A 20000-nucleotide genomic window follows, 5' to 3' on the forward strand; every position below is an offset into this window, starting at 1 on the left:
ATCGCAAACAAAATAAACAAATAAATCACACACACACACACACACACACACACACACACACACACACACATATATTTATTGTCATACGAAAACCGCTGGATTCTCTTGCGATATAAATAAACTGGGAAAGAAAAACGGGCAGGTTTTTCTTGTCTAATATTGAGAGATTAGAGAATGCTCATAAAAATCTTAAGCCTTTTCCATTCATTGCCATGTGAATTTATGTTTCAACCTGAAGAACATTTCACTGGCGATAATGGGTTTATGGGAAATATAAACACCTTTTCTACTCACACGACTAATGACTTGAAGCAAATCCTGACTAGGATAAGTATTTGTCTTTTATTAACTCTTTTTTTATGATACTTGATTTTTGTTGTATATCCGTCGGCAGGATGATCTTAATGATCGCACCGACGGAGGAGGAGGGGGAAAATGGTGTCTGTAATAAGAAAGATGCCACCTGCATGGCCGGAAGAATACCATCCGACTGTTACAACAAAATAAGAAGGCTACTTGGATAAAGGGAGTTGGTTGCGACCACTTGCATGAAATGGGAAGAAATACCCCTGTTTGATAAATATACAAGACACAGTTCGGAGAAGTGAATACCGGAAGTTGCATAGGCGATATGCTGCAAAAGACTTGGATATAATGTGTTGCGTAGGCGATATACCGAAAGCAGCACGTCAGTTTTAGAATGTGTTGTATTAACTAGTTAATTTTGACCTGACAGTATCCGAGTTTTCAACTCTTGCTAATTTCTTTTTACGCATCCCAAATCTGTATGTGCATCCCATAATGTTACTTCTCTAAGATACTGCCTTATGACAGTTACTAGTAACTAATCTTTGATCACTTATTGGAAGATTACATTTGGTGTATAGAAATGTAGATACGCCATTTGAAAATACCATTTGTAGCATATTCCATGAATAATGACTAGGGCTAGGACAACAGCATATTATTTTCATTGTTTTGACTCTCGAGCGTGTATCCGTTAATATCTATATAGAGTGATGTGGTTCTCGGTTGATTTACTGTGTCTAATTGAGTCGGATATATACTCGATAGTCCAAACAATGATAGGAATATTCTGTTGTCATAGCCATAATAATGACTATAGACATTGTCCGCTTTTCAACAAGAGTGACGATATTGTATTTGATTCTTTCGTTGGTTAAGATCCATTTATGGTCTTGGAGATTTGATTCTGGTTGAACAATAATTACAGGAATCTAACCTTCCCGATTTCTCCATTCATCACAAGACGATCGCCATATATAACACTCTAGACTGAAACTGAAAATCAACTTCAAATCTTACCTGTACCACGTGACTAGACTAACTAATCTGTTATCTATTTCTGAAAGTATGAGAGTAGAAAGTGGATCTTTGGTTTATTTTCGGAAGCCACGTAACTCTCGCTTTCTTACTATTATTATTTGGTAAATTGTATCCGCTACTCAATCCATGCTTAATTAGTCTATAGTAAAGCAAGTATTACATAATCACTTGCCGCACCTCCTCTTTCTGAACCGACACTGCTTGACGAGTCCATGGTGAGGCAAGGGTTACCCAATCTATAATTACACTTCCCCTTTCTGAACCGACACTTCTTGGTTAGTTTATAGTGAAGCAATGGTTACCTAATCACGAACCGCACTTTCTCTTCTGAATCAGCACTGCTTTATTAGTCTATGATCAAACAAAGATGGCCTAATCCTTAATCGCACCTACCTTCTAAACTGGCACTGCTTAGTGAATGTAATGAAGCAAGGGTAGCCTAATTGTTAATGGCACCTTCTCTTCTGAACCGTAATTTCATTTTTTTTTACACGGTGGTCACCACTTATCAAGGCCCGGAAGCCACTCAGGGATAAGGGTTATTGCAAGTACAGTACGTTAGTGTGGAGATTTAATGAAGTGTTTACTTAAGAGGGCGGTTCATTAGAAATTTGTTAACGTTGGACTTGAACACATCCAAGTTGTAGTCAGGTGGGAAGCAGGCAGACGGAACAGAGTTCCACAGGCGTGCAGTTCTAAGAAAGAAGCTTTGTTCATGGAATCTACGTTTTGATTTAGGCACAGAAAAGAGTGGGGGAATTTTTTTTTTTTCATTTCTTTTATTTGTTTCATATGGCCCATGGCAACGCCGGGTAGCCCTGCTTATATAGAATATAAAGGGCAGTTGTCTGCGTGTATGTATGTATGTATGTATGTATGTTAGGGTAGTTCGATTTTAGTATTACGACTATGTCTATGCAGAGAAAGTTGTCAAATAACATTGAGAATAACCACACAAAATATTTTTTTTCCAAAATTATCATTTTATTGAGCAAATGAATTTAAAGATCGAAAAAAAAAATCAATATTCCGTCGCTATGTCGCCAGATGCCGGTGTTAAATGAAAGAATAAGCATGTCATATTAATTCCGGTTTTGAAGAAGAAAATGAAGATAGTGTAAGCAATATTTGTTTCTTTTGTTTGTAATATCTTTGTCTTTTTTATCTATGTCTTTTTTTATCTATGTCTTTTTTATCTATGTCTTTTTTATCTATGTCTTTTTTTATCTATGTCATTTTTATCTATGTCTTTTTTATCTATGTCTTTTTTATCTATGTCTTTTTTATCTATGTCTTTTTTTATCTATGTCATTTTTTTTTATCTATGTCATTTTTTTATCTATGTCATTTTTATCTATGTCATTTTTATCTATGTCTTTTTTATCTATGTCTTTTTTATCTATGTCTTTTTTATCTATGTCTTTTTTATCTATGTCTTTTTTATCTATGTCTTTTTTATCTATGTCTTTTTTTTATCTATGTCTTTTTTATCTATGTCTTTTTTATCTATGTCTTTTTTATCTATGTCTTTTTTTTATCTATGTCATTTTTATCTATGTCTTTTTTATCTATGTCTTTTTTATCTATGTCTTTTTTATCTATGTCTTTTTTATCTATGTCTTTTTTTATCTATGTCTTTTTTTATCTATGTCTTTTTTATCTATGTCTTTTTTATCTATGTCTTTTTTATCTATGTCTTTTTTATCTATGTCATTTTTTTTTATCTATGTCATTTTTTTATCTATGTCATTTTTATCTATGTCATTTTTATCTATGTCTTTTTTATCTATGTCTTTTTTATCTATGTCTTTTTTTATCTATGTCTTTTTTTTATCTATGTCTTTTTTTATCTATGTCTTTTTTATCTATGTCTTTTTTATCTATGTCTTTTTTTATCTATGTCTTTTTTATCAATGTCTTTTTTATCTATGTCTTTTTTTTATCTATGTCTTTTTTATCTATTTCTTTTTTATCTATGTCTTTTTTATCTATGTCTTTTTTATCTATGTCTTTTTTTTATCTATGTCTTTTTTATCTATGTCTTTTTTATCTATGTCTTTTTTGTCTATGTCTTTTTTATCTATGTCTTTTTTATCTATGTCTTTTTTATCTATGTCTTTTTTATCTATGTCATTTTTATCTATGTCATTTTTATCTATGTCATTTTTATCTATGTCTTTTTTTTATCTATGTCTTTTTTATCTATGTCTTTTTTTATCTATGTCATTTTTATCTATGTCTTTTTTATCTATGTCTTTTTTATCTATGTCTTTTTTATCTATGTCATTTTTTTATCTATGTCTTTTTTATCTATGTCTTTTTTATCTATGTCTTTTTTATCTATGTCTTTTTTATCTATGTCATTTTTATCTATGTCTTTTTTATCTATGTCTTTTTTATCTATGTCTTTTTTATCTATGTCTTTTTTTTATCTATGTCTTTTTTATCTATGTCTTTTTTTTATCTATGTCTTTTTTATCTATGTCTTTTTTATCTATGTCTTTTTTTTATCTATGTCTTTTTTATCTATGTCTTTTTTTTATCTATGTTATTTTTATCTATGTCTTTTTTATCTATGTCATTTTTATCTATGTCTTTTTTATCTATGTCTTTTTTTATCTATGTCTTTTTTATCTATGTCTTTTTTATCTATGTCTTTTTTTTATCTATGTCTTTTTTATCTATGTCTTTTTTATCTATGTCATTTTTATCTATGTCTTTTTTATCTATGTCTTTTTTATCTATGTCTTTTTTATCTATGTCTTTTTTATCTATGTCTTTTTTATCTATGTCATTTTTATCTATGTCTTTTTTATCTATGTCTTTTTTTATCTATGTCTTTTTTATCTATGTCTTTTTTTTATCTATGTCATTTTTATCTATGTTTTTTTTATCTATGTCTTTTTTATCTATGTCTTTTTTATCTATGTCTTTTTTATCTATGTCTTTTTTATCTATGTCTTTTTTTTATCTATGTCTTTTTTATCTATGTCTTTTTTATCTATGTCTTTTTTTATCTATGTCTTTTTTATCTATGTCTTTTTTATCTATGTCTTTTTTTATCTATGTCATTTTTATCTATGTCATTTTTATCTATGTCTTTTTTTATCTATGTCTTTTTTATCTATGTCTTTTTTTATCTATGTCATTTTTATCTATGTCTTTTTTATCTATGTCTTTTTTATCTATGTCTTTTTTTATCTATGTCTTTTTTATCTATGTCTTTTTTATCTATGTCTTTTTTTTTATCTATGTCTTTTTTATCTATGTCTTTTTTATCTATGTCTTTTTTTTATCTATGTCTTTTTTATCTATGTCTTTTTTTATCTATGTCTTTTTTTTATCTATGTCATTTTTATCTATGTCTTTTTTATCTATGTCTTTTTTATCTATGTCATTTTTTTTTATCTATGTCATTTTTTTTTATCTATGTCATTTTTTTTTATCTATGTCATTTTTTTTTATCTATGTCATTTTTATCTATGTCTTTTTTTTATCTATGTCTTTTTTATCTATGTCATTTTTATCTATGTCATTTTTATCTATGTCTTTTTTATCTATGTCTTTTTTTTATCTATGTCTTTTTTATCTATGTCTTTTTTATCTATGTCTTTTTTTTATCTATGTCTTTTTTATCTATGTCTTTTTTTTATCTATGTCATTTTTATCTATGTCTTTTTTATCTATGTCTTTTTTATCTATGTCATTTTTTTTTATCTATGTCATTTTTTTTATCTATGTCATTTTTTTTTATCTATGTCATTTTTTTTTATCTATGTCATTTTTATCTATGTCTTTTTTATCTATGTCATTTTTATCTATGTCTTTTTTATCTATGTCATTTTTATCTATGTCTTTTTTATCTATGTCTTTTTTATCTATGTCTTTTTTATCTATGTCTTTTTTATCTATGTCTTTTTTATCTATGTCTTTTTTATCTATGTCTTTTTTTTTCTATGTCTTTTTTATCTATGTCTTTTTTATCTATGTCTTTTTTTATCTATGTCATTTTTATCTATGTCTTTTTTATCTATGTCTTTTTTATCTATGTCTTTTTTATCTATGTCTTTTTTATCTATGTCTTTTTTATCTATGTCATTTTTTTTATCTATGTCATTTTTTTATCTATGTCATTTTTATCTATGTCATTTTTATCTATGTCTTTTTTCAGAAAACTAAATGAGAGTCAATAAAAAAAATCCTGAAAAATATTTAATTTAACAAAAATTTAAAAACAATAATCCAGGGCTTTATATTAGTCGCGTAATTTCTCCTTGTACACCATTACGTAATCGGTTTCATTTTCATATTTACTCAGTGACTCACGTGTGTTTACTGTGTTAACCGGCTTAATCTAAATATAAAAATAATTACATAATTTGCATTTTATGTCTTAGAAAAATGAATTTATATTTGAAATCTTTGTGCTATTTAATAATTTTTTATTTAAGACAAAACATTTTTCTTCGCAATGTGAATTATTTGACTTGTGTTTTATACTGTTCGATAAGTAAAACACTTATCATTATTTCTTTTTTTTTCATATTTATCTATTTTTCATAATTTCATATTTAATTCATAATATCCTTTGTCGAATTTCTAACAATATCATAAAATATATTTTTCTCAGATATTTTTCAAACAATGAGTCGGGAACGAACTATTTCTACACGAAGTAATGATTCTACAAAATTTTCGGGCCCACCTTCTCCATTAAATACAACAGAACCCCCTACACTTTCCGCCAAGTTATCAAATATGGTTAGTATATGGAGAATTCTTATTCAACTTTAAATACATTTGTTCTTTCAAAATTAATGGCAAATTACATTATAGATATTTTGAAGGCAGTAAATCCCTGTTTGCCCTTTAAACTGAACTGTGGATTGTGCACAAATTGCGGGACACCTGCTTTAAAAAATTTAAGCAAATAAATAGAAAATCTTTATCCACATTTGCCTAAAATGTTATTGTAAAAAACTTGACATTATTTGACATTTCATCTTGTTCGTGTGACCTGCCAATTGCAAGTTGTAATGACAAAAATGTCAAATGCAGAAAAAAAATTGTCAGTCAAAGCATATAGTACCTGTCCTATAAAAAAGGCATATAGTACCTGTCCTATAAAAAAGGCATATAGTACTTGTCCTATAAAAAAGGCATATAGTACTTGTCCTATAAAAAAAAAAATAAAAAAGTAAGTTTATTTTAATTTTTTATTTTTTATCGTGTTCTTTTAAAATTTTTAATGACAATATCATACACATCTTAAATAAATTTATGTAAACCAACGAGAAAAGAAATTCTTACATTTTTTTGTATGTAAAATGGTATTATTTCTAAGATAAGAGTAGATTAGAATAAACATTTGTCTAATTTTATACTTCAGGTTTCTCTGGAATAGCGAAAATATTTGAAGGAACCAAAGAAATAAATTGGACGCAAAGGCAATTTTCAACTCAGACCTGTTGATAAAGCTGCAGTGGAAAAATCTAAAAAGTTAATTGCGTTAGGAGAAACTAGACAATCAGTTTCACAGCCAGCAACTACATATTTTTAAAATGATTGGTCAAATAAAAAAGCAGAAATTCAGGAAATTGTTTTAAGAAATCTTCGATTTAATGCTTTTACCATTTTTGTCTGAAAATGTTTTGTTTTCAATGTTAAAATCAGACGAAATGGAAGTGAGAGAAGAAGCTATAAAATGCATTTTAACAATTAGGTAAGTAGAAATCTATTTATATAAAACTGATCAAATTGTTTACGTCGATTTATACGTACATTTAAAATTAGTATTTTAATAAAAAAATAAATAAAAGTTATGTTCATTTGTTCAAGTAAATAAAATAATTTGATTTCTCTTTTCTTTTTCAGAAAGAGTGCGGAACTAGTGAAAAATCGTTTAAAAATTTCAACAATAAATTTTGACGTTTTACACTGGTCACATTTGATAGACTTTCCTCAAAGTGGAGTGTCAGAGCCAGTATTGATTAAAGAATTATCAGATCATGAACTTCAGGAATTAATGATGAGCGGCAGAAAACCAGAGTTATCTGATTTGCCTGCACATTCACAAAGTGTCGAAAGGGCAGTAAAATTAACACCCGAAGCATGCCAATCAGTCTATGGACTGTCAGCAAGATATAGACATATAATTGCTAAAATTTTATGCCATAAAATGAGGCCATTTTTTGCTTCAGAGGGGTATTATAGGGAGAATTTTGACATTATGCATGAAAAATAGCTTTATTGTGTATTTGGCAATTTTGTGTTTTATACAAACATAGACAACTTCCTAGAGGTAGGTAAACAATTTGTTTTAGTTTATATTAAATCTTTTTCTCCAAACAGAATTAAAAAAATTCTTTTTGTTTTCATTGACAGTAAAAAGAACTGATTATTTTTGTTATTTGTTACAGTTATAATGCAATAAAGTAAAATGCGGGACTTGAAAAATATTTCGGTGGGGGGGGGTCAATTATAAATTTTTGAATTTTTAGCATATACGTCATTATATAGTTTATTTACATAAATAAACACACTCCTTATTATGATTAAAACTGTAAAATAAAAAATAATTCCATATGAATCTTCAAAAGATAAGGACTTTTCCGTGTCTCAAAGTAGCCAATCTTTAAAATCAAATGCTTGTCTAGCGGCTGGTGTTAGAAACCTAGTTTTTTTTAACATTTGTACTCTCCATATGTGTATGCAACTTTCTCTGCTCCGACATTTTACATTTTCCAAAAAAAATTTTTTAAATCGAGAGAGAGAGAGAGAGAGAGAGAGAGAGAGAGAGAGAGAGAGAAAGAGAGAAAGAGAGAGAGAGGTTTTAATAGAAATATGTTAAATTTTGGTTCCGGGTAACGGCGGGCAACGGCGGGCAACGGCGGGCAACGACGGGCGGCCATGCTAGTAAGTATATATATAAAAAAAAATACTATTGTATTTAAATTATAATGGCGGTTATTTAGCAAAGTCCAAGATGTTGCGAATCGCGAATTGTTTGTTACTAAAAAGACGAATGAAAGCAAAAATAAATAAAAAAAAGTCTATAGTTCTATTTCTTTTGATGGTCACTTCATTTGTCTTTTTAAACAGTTCAGTTTTCACACGAACATTTATTTGTGGCTTTAAATTCTTATGTGTGCATATTATATTAGAGCAACAACAAAGAGTGCTTGCCCAGCAGATCAGTTTCTGGACCATTACTCTACAACGGGCGTCCAATAAAATATTAAGAGATTAATGAAACATAAAGTTATAATAGTAAATCACCAAGCGGTATCGATCTAATCTGTTGTGGTCATTCGCTTGATACTTCAGTAATACATGAAAAGAGAGACATGCATTCAGGCTACTATAGTTCTCATATATCTATATCTCCATATCTAGAAAAGTGAGAATGTGTGTGTGAGGACAATTCTCAATCTATATATTGAAGGAATTTTTGATCCGCAAACTTGAAATTTGGTATATAGGGTATTCAGATACGTGAAAAACTTTTTAATCAGTTTTTATCCGAAAAAAAAGGAAAACAGCTGCTGAGGGGTCAAAATTGAAAAATTGGAAACGTTCGGATTTTTATCTGTTTGCTAACTGTTCTACAAATGCGCATGCGTGAATGGTTCAGATTATGTTAAAAATAAGTAGGTTTGAAAAAACACTTTTTAGAGACGTGTCATGCTGGCCTAATGGTCATGGTACTTGACTCACTGTCTTTAGCTTTTGATTTCAATCTCATCTAGTGTAGTTTTTACTTACAAGATGTGAATTGTTTAGAAAATAGCAACATAATGCTCGCATGCATATGCCCCAGTTTCTGCATAAATTAATTGGCGCGCTAGTATTTTATAAACGCGTGGGTCAGTCTCTCTAACCATGTATGGCTGTTTACTAATCAGGAACGGAAAGTGGACAAGCGAATACACCATTCAACAATTTACCATTGTCCGTCTGTGGAACACAGCACCATAGATCTGCTTCTCAGCTGAGTATAACGTGGTCGTTTTCAAGTCTAATGTAAATATTCTCGTTGAACCGTCCTCTTATGTAATTAAACTTTACACAAGTTTTTTTTTCTTTTTTTTTTTTTTTTTTACACAGTGATCACCACTTATCAAGGCCCGGAAGCCACTCAGGGATAAGGGTTATTGCAAGTACATTACGTTAGTGTGGAGATTTGATGGAGTGTTTACTTAAGGGGGCGGTTCATTAGGAATTTGTTAACATTAGACTTGAAGACATCCAAGTTGTAGTCCGGAGGGAAGCAGGCAGACGGAACAGAGTTCCACAAGCGTGCAGTTCTAAGAAAGAAGCTTTGTTCATGGAATCCGCGTTTTGATTTAGGCACAGATATAGAGTGGGGGAAATTTTTCACAGTGGATTCAGCTAGACGGGTGTTTTTCGTGAAAGATTGGCGAGGGGGGGACCAGGGATTGGAGTTCAGACGAGCACCTGCCATGAAAATAACGATAAAACAAGGATAGACTCGCAACGTCTCTTCTGTGGGAGAGGGGTTGCAGGGTAGAGAAAAGGGCATCCCCCACTAAGCCACGAAGTCTATTTTGTACTCTGTCAAGGCACGATAGGCTGCTTTTGGTAGCTCCTGCCCAGATATGGCAACAGTATTCCATCCTTTGACGTACTTGGCTTTTATATAGATAGAGAATTGCATCAGTAGTGAGATATCTTCTGGAGTGGTAGAAGGATCCCACCATCTTTCCAGCGACCTTGGCAACAGACTTGATGTACGTGTTCCATTTCAGATCAGGAGTAAAGGTCAAACCCAGAAGCTTGTCAAAACACGGGGCCTCACCCAGACGAGAGTCATCCATCACAATTGATGCCAGCTGGGGATCAGAGTGTTGGGTTACACCATTACTGATCATCATGGCGTTGTCTCACCGTTTAGCAAACACTCATTAACCTTTATTTTAAGAAATGACTTCCGGGCCTTAATAAGCAGTGAGCTCACCCCCAATCTAAAGTTACCCTACACCATTCCGTTTGGTTTGTATAAGATTGAAGTACATTATAATTAATATTTTTTTTATAAAACTGAAATCTGGCCAGTGATGGTTGAAGACATACGTTGCATGGAGAGAAATTATATGAGAATGATATGATAGATGGGTGATATGAGTTTTACAAACAAGCTCAGTTCTGATGACCGCAGAGGAAAATTATATCTGGACAGTATAGGATGGTGTGTGCAAAACAGAATACTTCGTTGGTATGGTTATGTTGCAAGAATGAATGCGAGTTAAATGTAGAACTGTTGATGTATCAGGCTAAGTTGGCAGAGATGTATTAAAGATGGCCATAAAAGAAAGAGGGATAGAATAAAAACTAGAGATAGGTCAGTTTGGAAATCAATTTCTAAAAAGTCATGTCAGCATATGAAACAGGTGTTAATCGATGATGACGAAGAATTAATTTTAATTCAGCAAATGTAAGTGTTTTCTTGTTTTCATGCTTGCATTTCATTAATGCCAACGCTGTCTTGTAATTTTTATGAGTGCTTGAAAAACCAAAGAATAATGAAACTATTTTAATTATAATTTGATAAAATCTTCATACATTCGATGGAATTATTCTTTTGAATCTTGTCATTTATCTCCTAAAATAAAATGATTTTAAATTTTCTTTACAAGCTTTGGATTATAATGGACTAGCAGGAAGATCTGGCATCGCTCGAGATCAAATAAGATACATTTTTACTATGTCTATAACACTGTATTACTTTCTTGGGTTTTACTGTCATCTCCTTCTGTTTCACTTTCTAATATAGTCAGAAAAAGAGAGAATTTGAATGTTTACCGAAGAGAACTACTAGACAAAACTTGAATGTTTACCGAAGAGAACTTAAAGGCCTACTAAACACTATCTTAGTGTTAAAGATCTCTCTGTACAGGGATTTGTCAGGACAACCTTCCATGGGGATACTTTCCCCTACAAGTGAACCTTAACGAAATATTTAAAAATTCACAGTTTTCGCGACCCAAATAAGATCTCCGTGGCTTGGCTAACCCACACCGGGTTTTGAGAAATGTTGCACCTTCTCCAAGTGATGTTACCTCAGGTCAAAGCACAAAGCTGGATACTCCAGCAGATTAGATGATTTCTTGCCCCGGAATCCAGTAAGATGAGGAGACCACAAAAATATGCTATAACATATTTAAATGTTCTATTGGGAAGAGGAAAATTATGTTCTCAACTTATTTACTAACTCAGTGTTTGAGAAGCCAAAGAGAACTTTAATGGAACATTCGAATATATATAAAATCTATAATATAAAGCTGAATGTGTGTGCGTGTGTGTGCGTGTGTGCGTGCGTGTGTGTGTGTGTGTGTGTGTGTGTGTGTGTGTCTGGTCACTAATAGGCTCCTATATGGTTGACTATTTTAAAAAACTGATTACATATAATGATAGAAGATGTATCGAGACACAGGAATCGGTATGTTTGATCTGGCAGAACGGTGGTTCATTAAAATTGTGGGATCTGCGTTCGCGCCTGGTCCAAAATAAAAAATTAAAAAAAAAAAAACGTTTACAAGTGTTTTTTATATAGATGTACATAAGAATACTTTGATAAGTATGTTTTAACTTAAATAGGGATGGTATAATAAAATTGTGGGGTCTGCGTTCGTGCCTGGCCTCCATAGAATGGAAATAGGCACAAACTTTAATAAAGACTTTTCATATCTATTTGCGTAAGCATAGTTTGATAATTATGTTTCAGTTTGAAGAAATATGGTATAATAAAATTATGGGGTGTTCGTTCGCTCCTGACCTCCATAGAATGGAAATATGTCACAAAGTTTAACAAGGTTTTTTAATATAGATCCACAGAATATTGTGATAAGTGTTTCAGTGTGAACAGGTATAGTATATTAAATTATGGGGTTTATCTATTTTATTTTTATTTTCATCATATTTGATTTTGATACCCCCAAATTCGAAGCTATCTCTTTACAGCCCTTCCTTTTCATAACCTATCATACTTTCATAAATCAGAGTATGCTGTTTGTGAACCCAGTCAACGACGGATATTTTTGTTAGTAATATATAAACAACGCACTTTTCTTTCTCCAACCTTACAACATTGTAAGAAAGAAGAAGGAAAAAAAAGAGAAAGAAAAAAGATGTACAAAATACTGAGGATGAAGTTTGACTCCGAAATATATTTAAATCATAAATTTCAAACAAGTAAACTATCTGTTTATTTTCATAATATTGCGTTGTGATTTGGCTTTTAAGCGCAGCCGATGCGAATTTTATTTTATTCAAATTAAATCAACGCTTCTATAACGGAACTCACACCTCTTACTTAAATATTTTTTCTTGACATATATATATATTGTTGTTTTTATCAGTAATGAGAATACAACATTAAGATTTTAGTCTGGAACTGAATCTGTTTCCCCTCCCAATGTTTTCGGTTAGAATGAACGAGAACATTTTTCTTAGAATTTCTACCTTTCTTTTAAAAATCATGCCTTTAAGTGCACCACGTTATAAGTTCAACGTTTCATAATTAAACACGTCTCCGATTTGCATTCAACTGCTAAAATATTTAAAAACTAGCAGAACCCGTGGAAATTCCACAGAATAAGAAATATATTGAATCAACAAATATGTTTTGATAAAGTTGCTATTTTTCTAGACAACGTAAAAAATTAGTTTTTAGGACTGAAAAAGTAATAACACGCAACAAATATGAGCTTATTAACATTTCTATGAACACAGTGTCTATTGTATTTTAAATATATAAACTGACCCAAAATGAGATAAATTAATAATAAATACCTAGAAAATATCATTGTGCTACATAGTTCAATAAAAATAATAAAATCACATTGTAAGAGACAATCATTAATTTCCTCCTTCAGTCCAGCACCTCCGGACAGACAATGTTCTTTCTGTCTCGTTTCTTTCGAATGTTTCCTTTTTTACATAACGTTTCGCTGATTTCTTTCTTCAGTGAAGAACCGCTGCACGTCGAAATGACTACGAGTTCCTTTCTTACATCATTACAACAATGATAATATATTATTCTGATAATATTCGAAAACGAGGTTACATCAAAGGAAGGTCACTCTCATATTCTTGGCCAGGATTGCTAAATTGGCCTTAAAAAATACCAAATTCGCGAAATTTGATTCCTTTTTTTTTAAGCTGCTTTGTCTTCAATCGTGACATTAAAAAGATTAAAAGTAATTTCGAAGTTTTTAAACTGAATACAAATTATGTTCTGGCTTGAATTAAAGTTTAAAAACCCCAAATCCAACGGAAAAATTTATGCTCTACGTACCCTGTTGTATTTTTTGATGATTAGAAAATTTGGTAAAACTTGCGAAGAATACTCTGTTTTACGGTTGTTTTAAAAATGGAACTTTAAATTTCCTTCCGTTTTATTACATTACGTCCAACTCACCGTTCACATTCGACATGTCAATTTTTATAGGATTTCAGGTATAACTGACAAGCTTGGGGGTGTCTATTTCGAAAGCCGTTCTTAATATGAGGAGGTTGGGGGTGTTTATTTCGGAAGCCGTTTTTAACATGGGAAGGTTAGATTTCCTATTCCGAAAGTCGTTCTTAACATGGGGAGGTTGAGGATATTTATTCGTTGTAAGCATACCCGAAAACCTATAAAAGTCGACATTTCCAATGTGAACAGTGAGTTGGACTTATGTACAAAAAACAAAAAACCCACTAAATAGGTATACCAAACTTTTTCTACCAAACTTTTTCTACCAAATTTTTTCTACCAAACTTTTTCTACCAAATTTTTTCTACCAAACTTTTTTCGTTTTAAAATTAAGTTATTTCGTTTTTGTTAATAAAATTTCATAAAAAATTATATATAAAAAATCATCGTTTTTTTTTAATATAAAAAGTACGATTGTTGAATGCTATGCTTTCATTGCTTTTTTTTTTGGCGCATGCGCAAGTTAAAAATAATTAAAACGGAACGAAATTTAAATTTCTGCTCCATTTTTATAACAACCGTAAAACAGATCGTTCTCCACAAGTTTTACCGAAAATTTTATTCTACAAGCAAAAATATGTTCCCTCCAGTCAGATATTTTTATTTTACTAAACAAGGAATATGGTATCATAATAAACGAACTACATACATTGACCTCCAAAGTAGGAGGTAATGTCTGGGAGCATGATATTATAACAGAACACTATATCCCTCTCCCCTCCAGAAAAGGAGATGATCATCCTGGAAATATGGTATATTAAGGGACAAATGTATACTACCCCACTCTTCCAAAAGAGGTAATGCCTGGGAGGAATGTATCATGACGAATGAAAATTTACTAAAGTAACCTTCAAAAGATAAATACTTCTTCCCTTTCTATAAAATGAGGTGGTAATGCCTTGTCGGTTGATATGACAACAAAATGGCTACTTAGATATCCCCTTCAACATAGAGGAAGTAATACTCGAGATGATCACCCTATAAAAGGAGAAGGTAATGCCTGAGAGACATTGGGTTTTGTATGAGTAATAAAGAAGAAAATATGTTGCAGACATGAAATAAAACATAAACAACCACAAACACCACCATTTTTCTAATTAACTAATTAATCAATCAAGAAAATTAATCCAACTAATTAATTAATTAATTAATTCAGTCAATTGTTTGAATAAAAATGGTGTCAATAACAATATTTTATATGACAAAAAAGCATGGTTATTTTCTCATAGAAGTTTCATTTATATTTCTTTAAAAAAAAAAGGAAAAGAAATAAAAAAATGAAGTTTAATTGAAATAAAAACGTTTCCTTTTAAAATTAAAAATACCCTGCTTCCCCAACACAAAAGCATAGGTGTTTTTTTCATGATGTTCGATAATGTTTTGTACTATTACAATAACGTACTTCTGCATTTATCAACCCGCAATTTCCACGAGGTTACTCGGGTGTGCCCGGCAGATTACGGGAAGAACCGGAAACAGCCGACAAGTAGTTTTCTGGATATTAAGACATTCTTTCCACTGTATTACCTTATGAATTTCAGTGGTCGTCACCATCCTTAACAATGGAAAGCGTGTTGTAACAAGTTGTGTTTTTTGTAATAAGGCTATTCCGGTCATCTGCCGGGCACACCCGAGCAACCTTTTGAAAGTCGCGGGTCGATAAATGCAGAAGAAACTAAAATAATTTTAAACTCTATTGCTGATGTTTGCTCATTCATCTATTTATTTCTATACTCATGATTTCTGATGCTGGTTTTCGTCTTTCTGTGGTCGTAAGTTTGTGTTTTTGACCAAAATTAGTATTAAATCTCTTATTAGCATGTAATTAGACATTAGTTTTTAACTACAAAACGTCCCTAATTCAGCAATATTAAAAAACTGTAAAGCACTTCAAAAACATTTCCATTCAGAATTGATAATCTTACCGCTATAATCTTCAGGGATAATAATATCTGGTTCTTGTCCCACGTACGAATCTTTGCTTGCATTGTATTCCAGGCATTTTGTACGGAGTTTCTTAGCGGTGCGCGATGTGTAGATTAACAGTGGCTGTTTGAGATCGAACTCGAAATCCATGTTGTTAAGGTAACATGACTCCACGGCGCACATAACAACGCGGGGTAGGGTGAACTCGGAAACCAGTTCGGACAGCGTGTATGACTGGGAGCTCCAATGATAATAGGGAGAATCGCAAGGAATCGAAGCGACTTTCAGTTCCTTTCGTAAACGATTCATCTTGAGTTTACAACTTAGAACATCCAGTGAAGAAAAAGAAAGAAATCAAGATGGCGGACGGATGAACATCCAGGTGTGTTTTTTCCCTTTTTATTGCGTCTTGCTGTAAAAAGATGAACGATTTTTCGGTAGCATGCACTGTAAATGCTGGTTAGATATGGTCAGGTTGGTCAGGGTGGGCGTGTGTAGTATCCTGTTCATCTGGAACTTCCAGCTAGAAAATTAAAATCATATTCTAAATATAGGAAAAGATTGTTTTATAAAAAACAACTAAAAGCAAAAATAAAACAACATCAAAAACAAACAAACAAAACAGAGAAACGAAAATAAAAGTAATAATTAAACTATTAAAGCACGTCTGTACTTTAGCTTTCTTTGTATATATATATATATATATATATATATATATATATATATATATATATATATATATTAAAAAAACAAAAAAAAAACATTATTTTGGGAATATACGGTATTGGAAAAGTTTTTATTTTAATGATGTTTAATTTTAGTTTGACAGGCCTGCAGTAAGCGTCAGGTGACTTTGTACCAATACGACTTCTGATGGTGGTGGTGGTGGTGGAGAGTGGGCGCTGCTTCAGAGATTGTTATTGTTGCATAGAAAAAATAGGACCCAAAACCTCAGCTCACTACAGCAGCGTCGTCCGTCGGTACTTTCTGTAGACTCGTTTTCATGTCTGTCCCCATCTGCTCCAGTCCTCCAATTTGCATATGTGTGCGAGATCACACGAGATTCTGCGAGACTGCATTGTTATATAAAGCCACAGGCACCATCTTGGACCCTTTTCAGCATCACGACGCTGCGCCGGCAAAGTGCACACCGAGGCCGTTTAAGAGGTAAGCCCACGTTCCCAGAATTTTCGCCACAGAGCAGAGATACAGTAAAGGAGTGAGGACCGAAACTGCGAAGTGGTTCCTCCTGATGATCCTGGTATTGGATTCCATTGTTATCTTCTGAGCATCGCGAAAGCTCGTACAAATTACTATTTATAAACGTTCCGGTAATTAATATTTTCTGTTGTGTTACTGAGTAACTGTATTAATGCATTTGATTTGCCAAAAAGTTTCGTAAATTTGGCGATTGTCTCCCCTTGGCCAGAATCAAACTCTGTCAAAACATGAAAACCAAAGAAAGCTTAAATACAAAAGTTCCACAATTAATATTAATTGAAAACGAATTATATTTTTAGATGCGGCCTCGCATCTGTATAAGACACTTTGTCCGTCTGTCGCCCTGTCACGTTTGAATTACATGTACAGAATTTATTTAAAAGTCCGTCTATCGATCACGCTTATGTTTGAAACATAATTTTCATTAATATATTTTTTTTTTGTGTGATGTCTTTCGACGGTCAGAGCCCTTCAAGGTCACTGCGGCAAGCGGCCTCCAGTTGGGACGGTATAGGCGGCGTCGAATCAATAGACCGCTGCACCGTTTCGCTGTCCCTCTTTACACAGACAAGCATGTGGCGTAAGCTATTGGATTCACTGCGTCTCATAGCGGTATAACCGGGGATCTGAGGTTCGTCTGGTACAGACTTCAGCCAGGTATCCAGCGCCGACTTGAACGATTCTGTTTTGCAGTTCGTGATCTCTCTGATGTTACGTGGCAGGCAATTGAAGAGCGTAGGATCCCGAGAATTTAAACTCGATTCCCTGAGCCGTCGGACCCAGTTGTCCCTGGCACTGGTTAGGGGTGGTACCACACACCTTCTGCCACGTTTTGAGATATGTTGCTGTATACCAGCGTTGGGCACCTGGTTCTCCATCATACGCCAGGTATAGATGATTGAATATCTTTCTTGCCTGCGTTGAATCGATTTGATATTCAACGCACCCAGCAGTTGCCAATAATTCAATTGACTATAACCAGTTATCTTTCTTAGACACGACTTCTGGACGGCCTCTAATGCTTGAATATGACCTTTTCTGTCCGGAGTCCACAGCTGACAACAGTAATCAATGTGTGGCAACACCAGCGACTTCCAGAGTGTCAGCATTAGTTTTTTTTGTCTTGTTTTGAAAGTGCGTAGAATCCAACTGGAAAGGCTCCGTGCAGTTGAACAAACTTTGTCGATCTGGGAGGTGAATGTACCATCAGAATCCAACGTTACTCCCAGATCGCACACAGTATCTTTGGTTTTAATTAGCTTCCCGTCTTGGGTCGAGTACTTAGATGCTTATATTACGATTAAGTTTAAAAATTACATTTTCATTAATCTGTCACAATTAAATTTTAGATTAAAATTTTTATTGGTCTGTTATGCTTAAGTTTTAAATTTATATTTTCAGTGATCTGTCATGTTTAAGTTTTAAATTTAAATTTTCATTAGTCTATCACGTTTAAGTTTTAAACGTTCATTTGTCTGTCACGCTTAAATTTAAAATTTATACACATATACAATTGTGGCACTTCTGCATTTTAGCTTTCTTTTGTTTTCAAATTTGAAAGAGTTTGATTCGGAGCAAGAGGAGACACTCACCAATTTATATTTTCATTGGTCTGTCACAGTTAGGTTTTATAATTGCATTTTATATGCGTCTACACTTTACAGAAATAGGCTTGTGCGTCGATCTATACCACTTAGTCTTCCATTTCTAGGTTTTAAATTGAATTTTTTTTTGATCTGTCACGCTTAAAATTAGAAATAATAACTAAATTGCTAGATGCATTCATACATCTGTAGGCGTCGGTCTGTCAGGTTGAAGTTTGCAGCAGCATTTTTTGTTGCTAAATGTGTTACATAAGGAGGGTTGTCCCCTTCTCATGTAAGTAAGAAGGCAGACTTGATAAGTGAAAATGATATTAGGAAAAGACTAGAATCGAAATCCTAGGAATGCAGTCGATTGTTAATTCTTTTAGAAATAACTAAATATTATTTATGCCATAAAAAAACGACTGTCCATTCTTTTATAAATAACTGGATATTAAATATGTCAGTTAAAAGAATGGACAATGCAAGTTTATAGATAATGATTAAAAATAGGTAAGATATTGAACAATTAAAATTGGGAATTCTTTGTTTGCCAAAAGTGTGTTTGGACAGACAAATGTAAAATCCACGCGAACTTTAGTCACGTTAGTTAACAGCACACCTCTAACGTCACAAACAAAGGAGATTCTCAATATATTGAGACGAGGGTTCGAAGTTAGAGAAAGAGAGAGAAAGAGAGAGAAAGAGAGAGAGAGAGAGTCACACTCACACAGAGATAGAGGACTAGAGAGTGAAGCTAATGCCCTTAGAGGCGAAGGGTAGAACGGTAGACCATGTAGCTATACAAGCTTGAATCCCTGACATCATCAATCGGCCGGCTGATGAATAAAGAAATCATCACCTATATTTTGTAACTGTTTGTCTACGTGTCATCATTCCACCAACTGTTTATCATCATCTTTTAAACGAACATTGTATAACCTCCCTCAAGTAATGTGTCCCTCCTCTGTGTGAACAAAAACTGTTGTATAAATGTCTTAGCTTCGTATTAATAATAATATGAAGCCCCAAGAATCGTTACAGTCGTCGTCGTCGTGTGTGTAAATAAATGTCTTTATCATCTTTGTTTTTAGTGCCAGTTATAATGTTTCCAATATGAACCCCCGCTACACAACAAACGCATCACTTGAATTGATACATCTTTAGAAAAGACATCTCTGTTTTATTTAACTGAAACTTTCTTTATCGCGTATTTTATTTAGATCTAAATGAAAATTCCACGAGCAGAGTTTTTTTTTTATTTCCTTAGAGATGCCCAGGAAACACGATATCACGGACCTGCTTCCCGGCTGACTATGACACGGCTGCTTTCAAGTCCAACGTGAACAGTTTCTTTGATGAGCGGTACTCTAAAATAAATTATCAGATTTCTATTACGGTACAAATTAACACTTATCCTTAAGTAA

The 20000-nt window shown here is 32.4% G+C and overlaps 1 protein-coding gene across 2 annotated transcripts in view; it reads right to left on the reverse strand.

Annotated features, from left to right (window-relative positions):
* Positions 1-20000, reverse strand: part of LOC145254284 (uncharacterized) — a 160224-nt gene that overhangs the window by 92155 nt on the left and 48069 nt on the right. For both annotated transcript variants that reach the window (XM_080113011.1, XM_080113012.1), the window contains one exon: positions 15769-16292. In XM_080113011.1, coding sequence (XP_079969137.1) covers positions 15769-16078 — 310 coding nt within the window. In that variant the 5' untranslated portion in view covers positions 16079-16292. The remainder of the gene's footprint in view (positions 1-15768; positions 16293-20000) is intronic.

Source organism: Euprymna scolopes, chromosome 3, assembly GCF_053919585.1.
Source record: "Euprymna scolopes isolate OS-2025 chromosome 3, ASM5391958v1, whole genome shotgun sequence".
Classification (NCBI taxonomy): Eukaryota; Metazoa; Mollusca; class Cephalopoda; order Sepiida; family Sepiolidae; genus Euprymna; species Euprymna scolopes.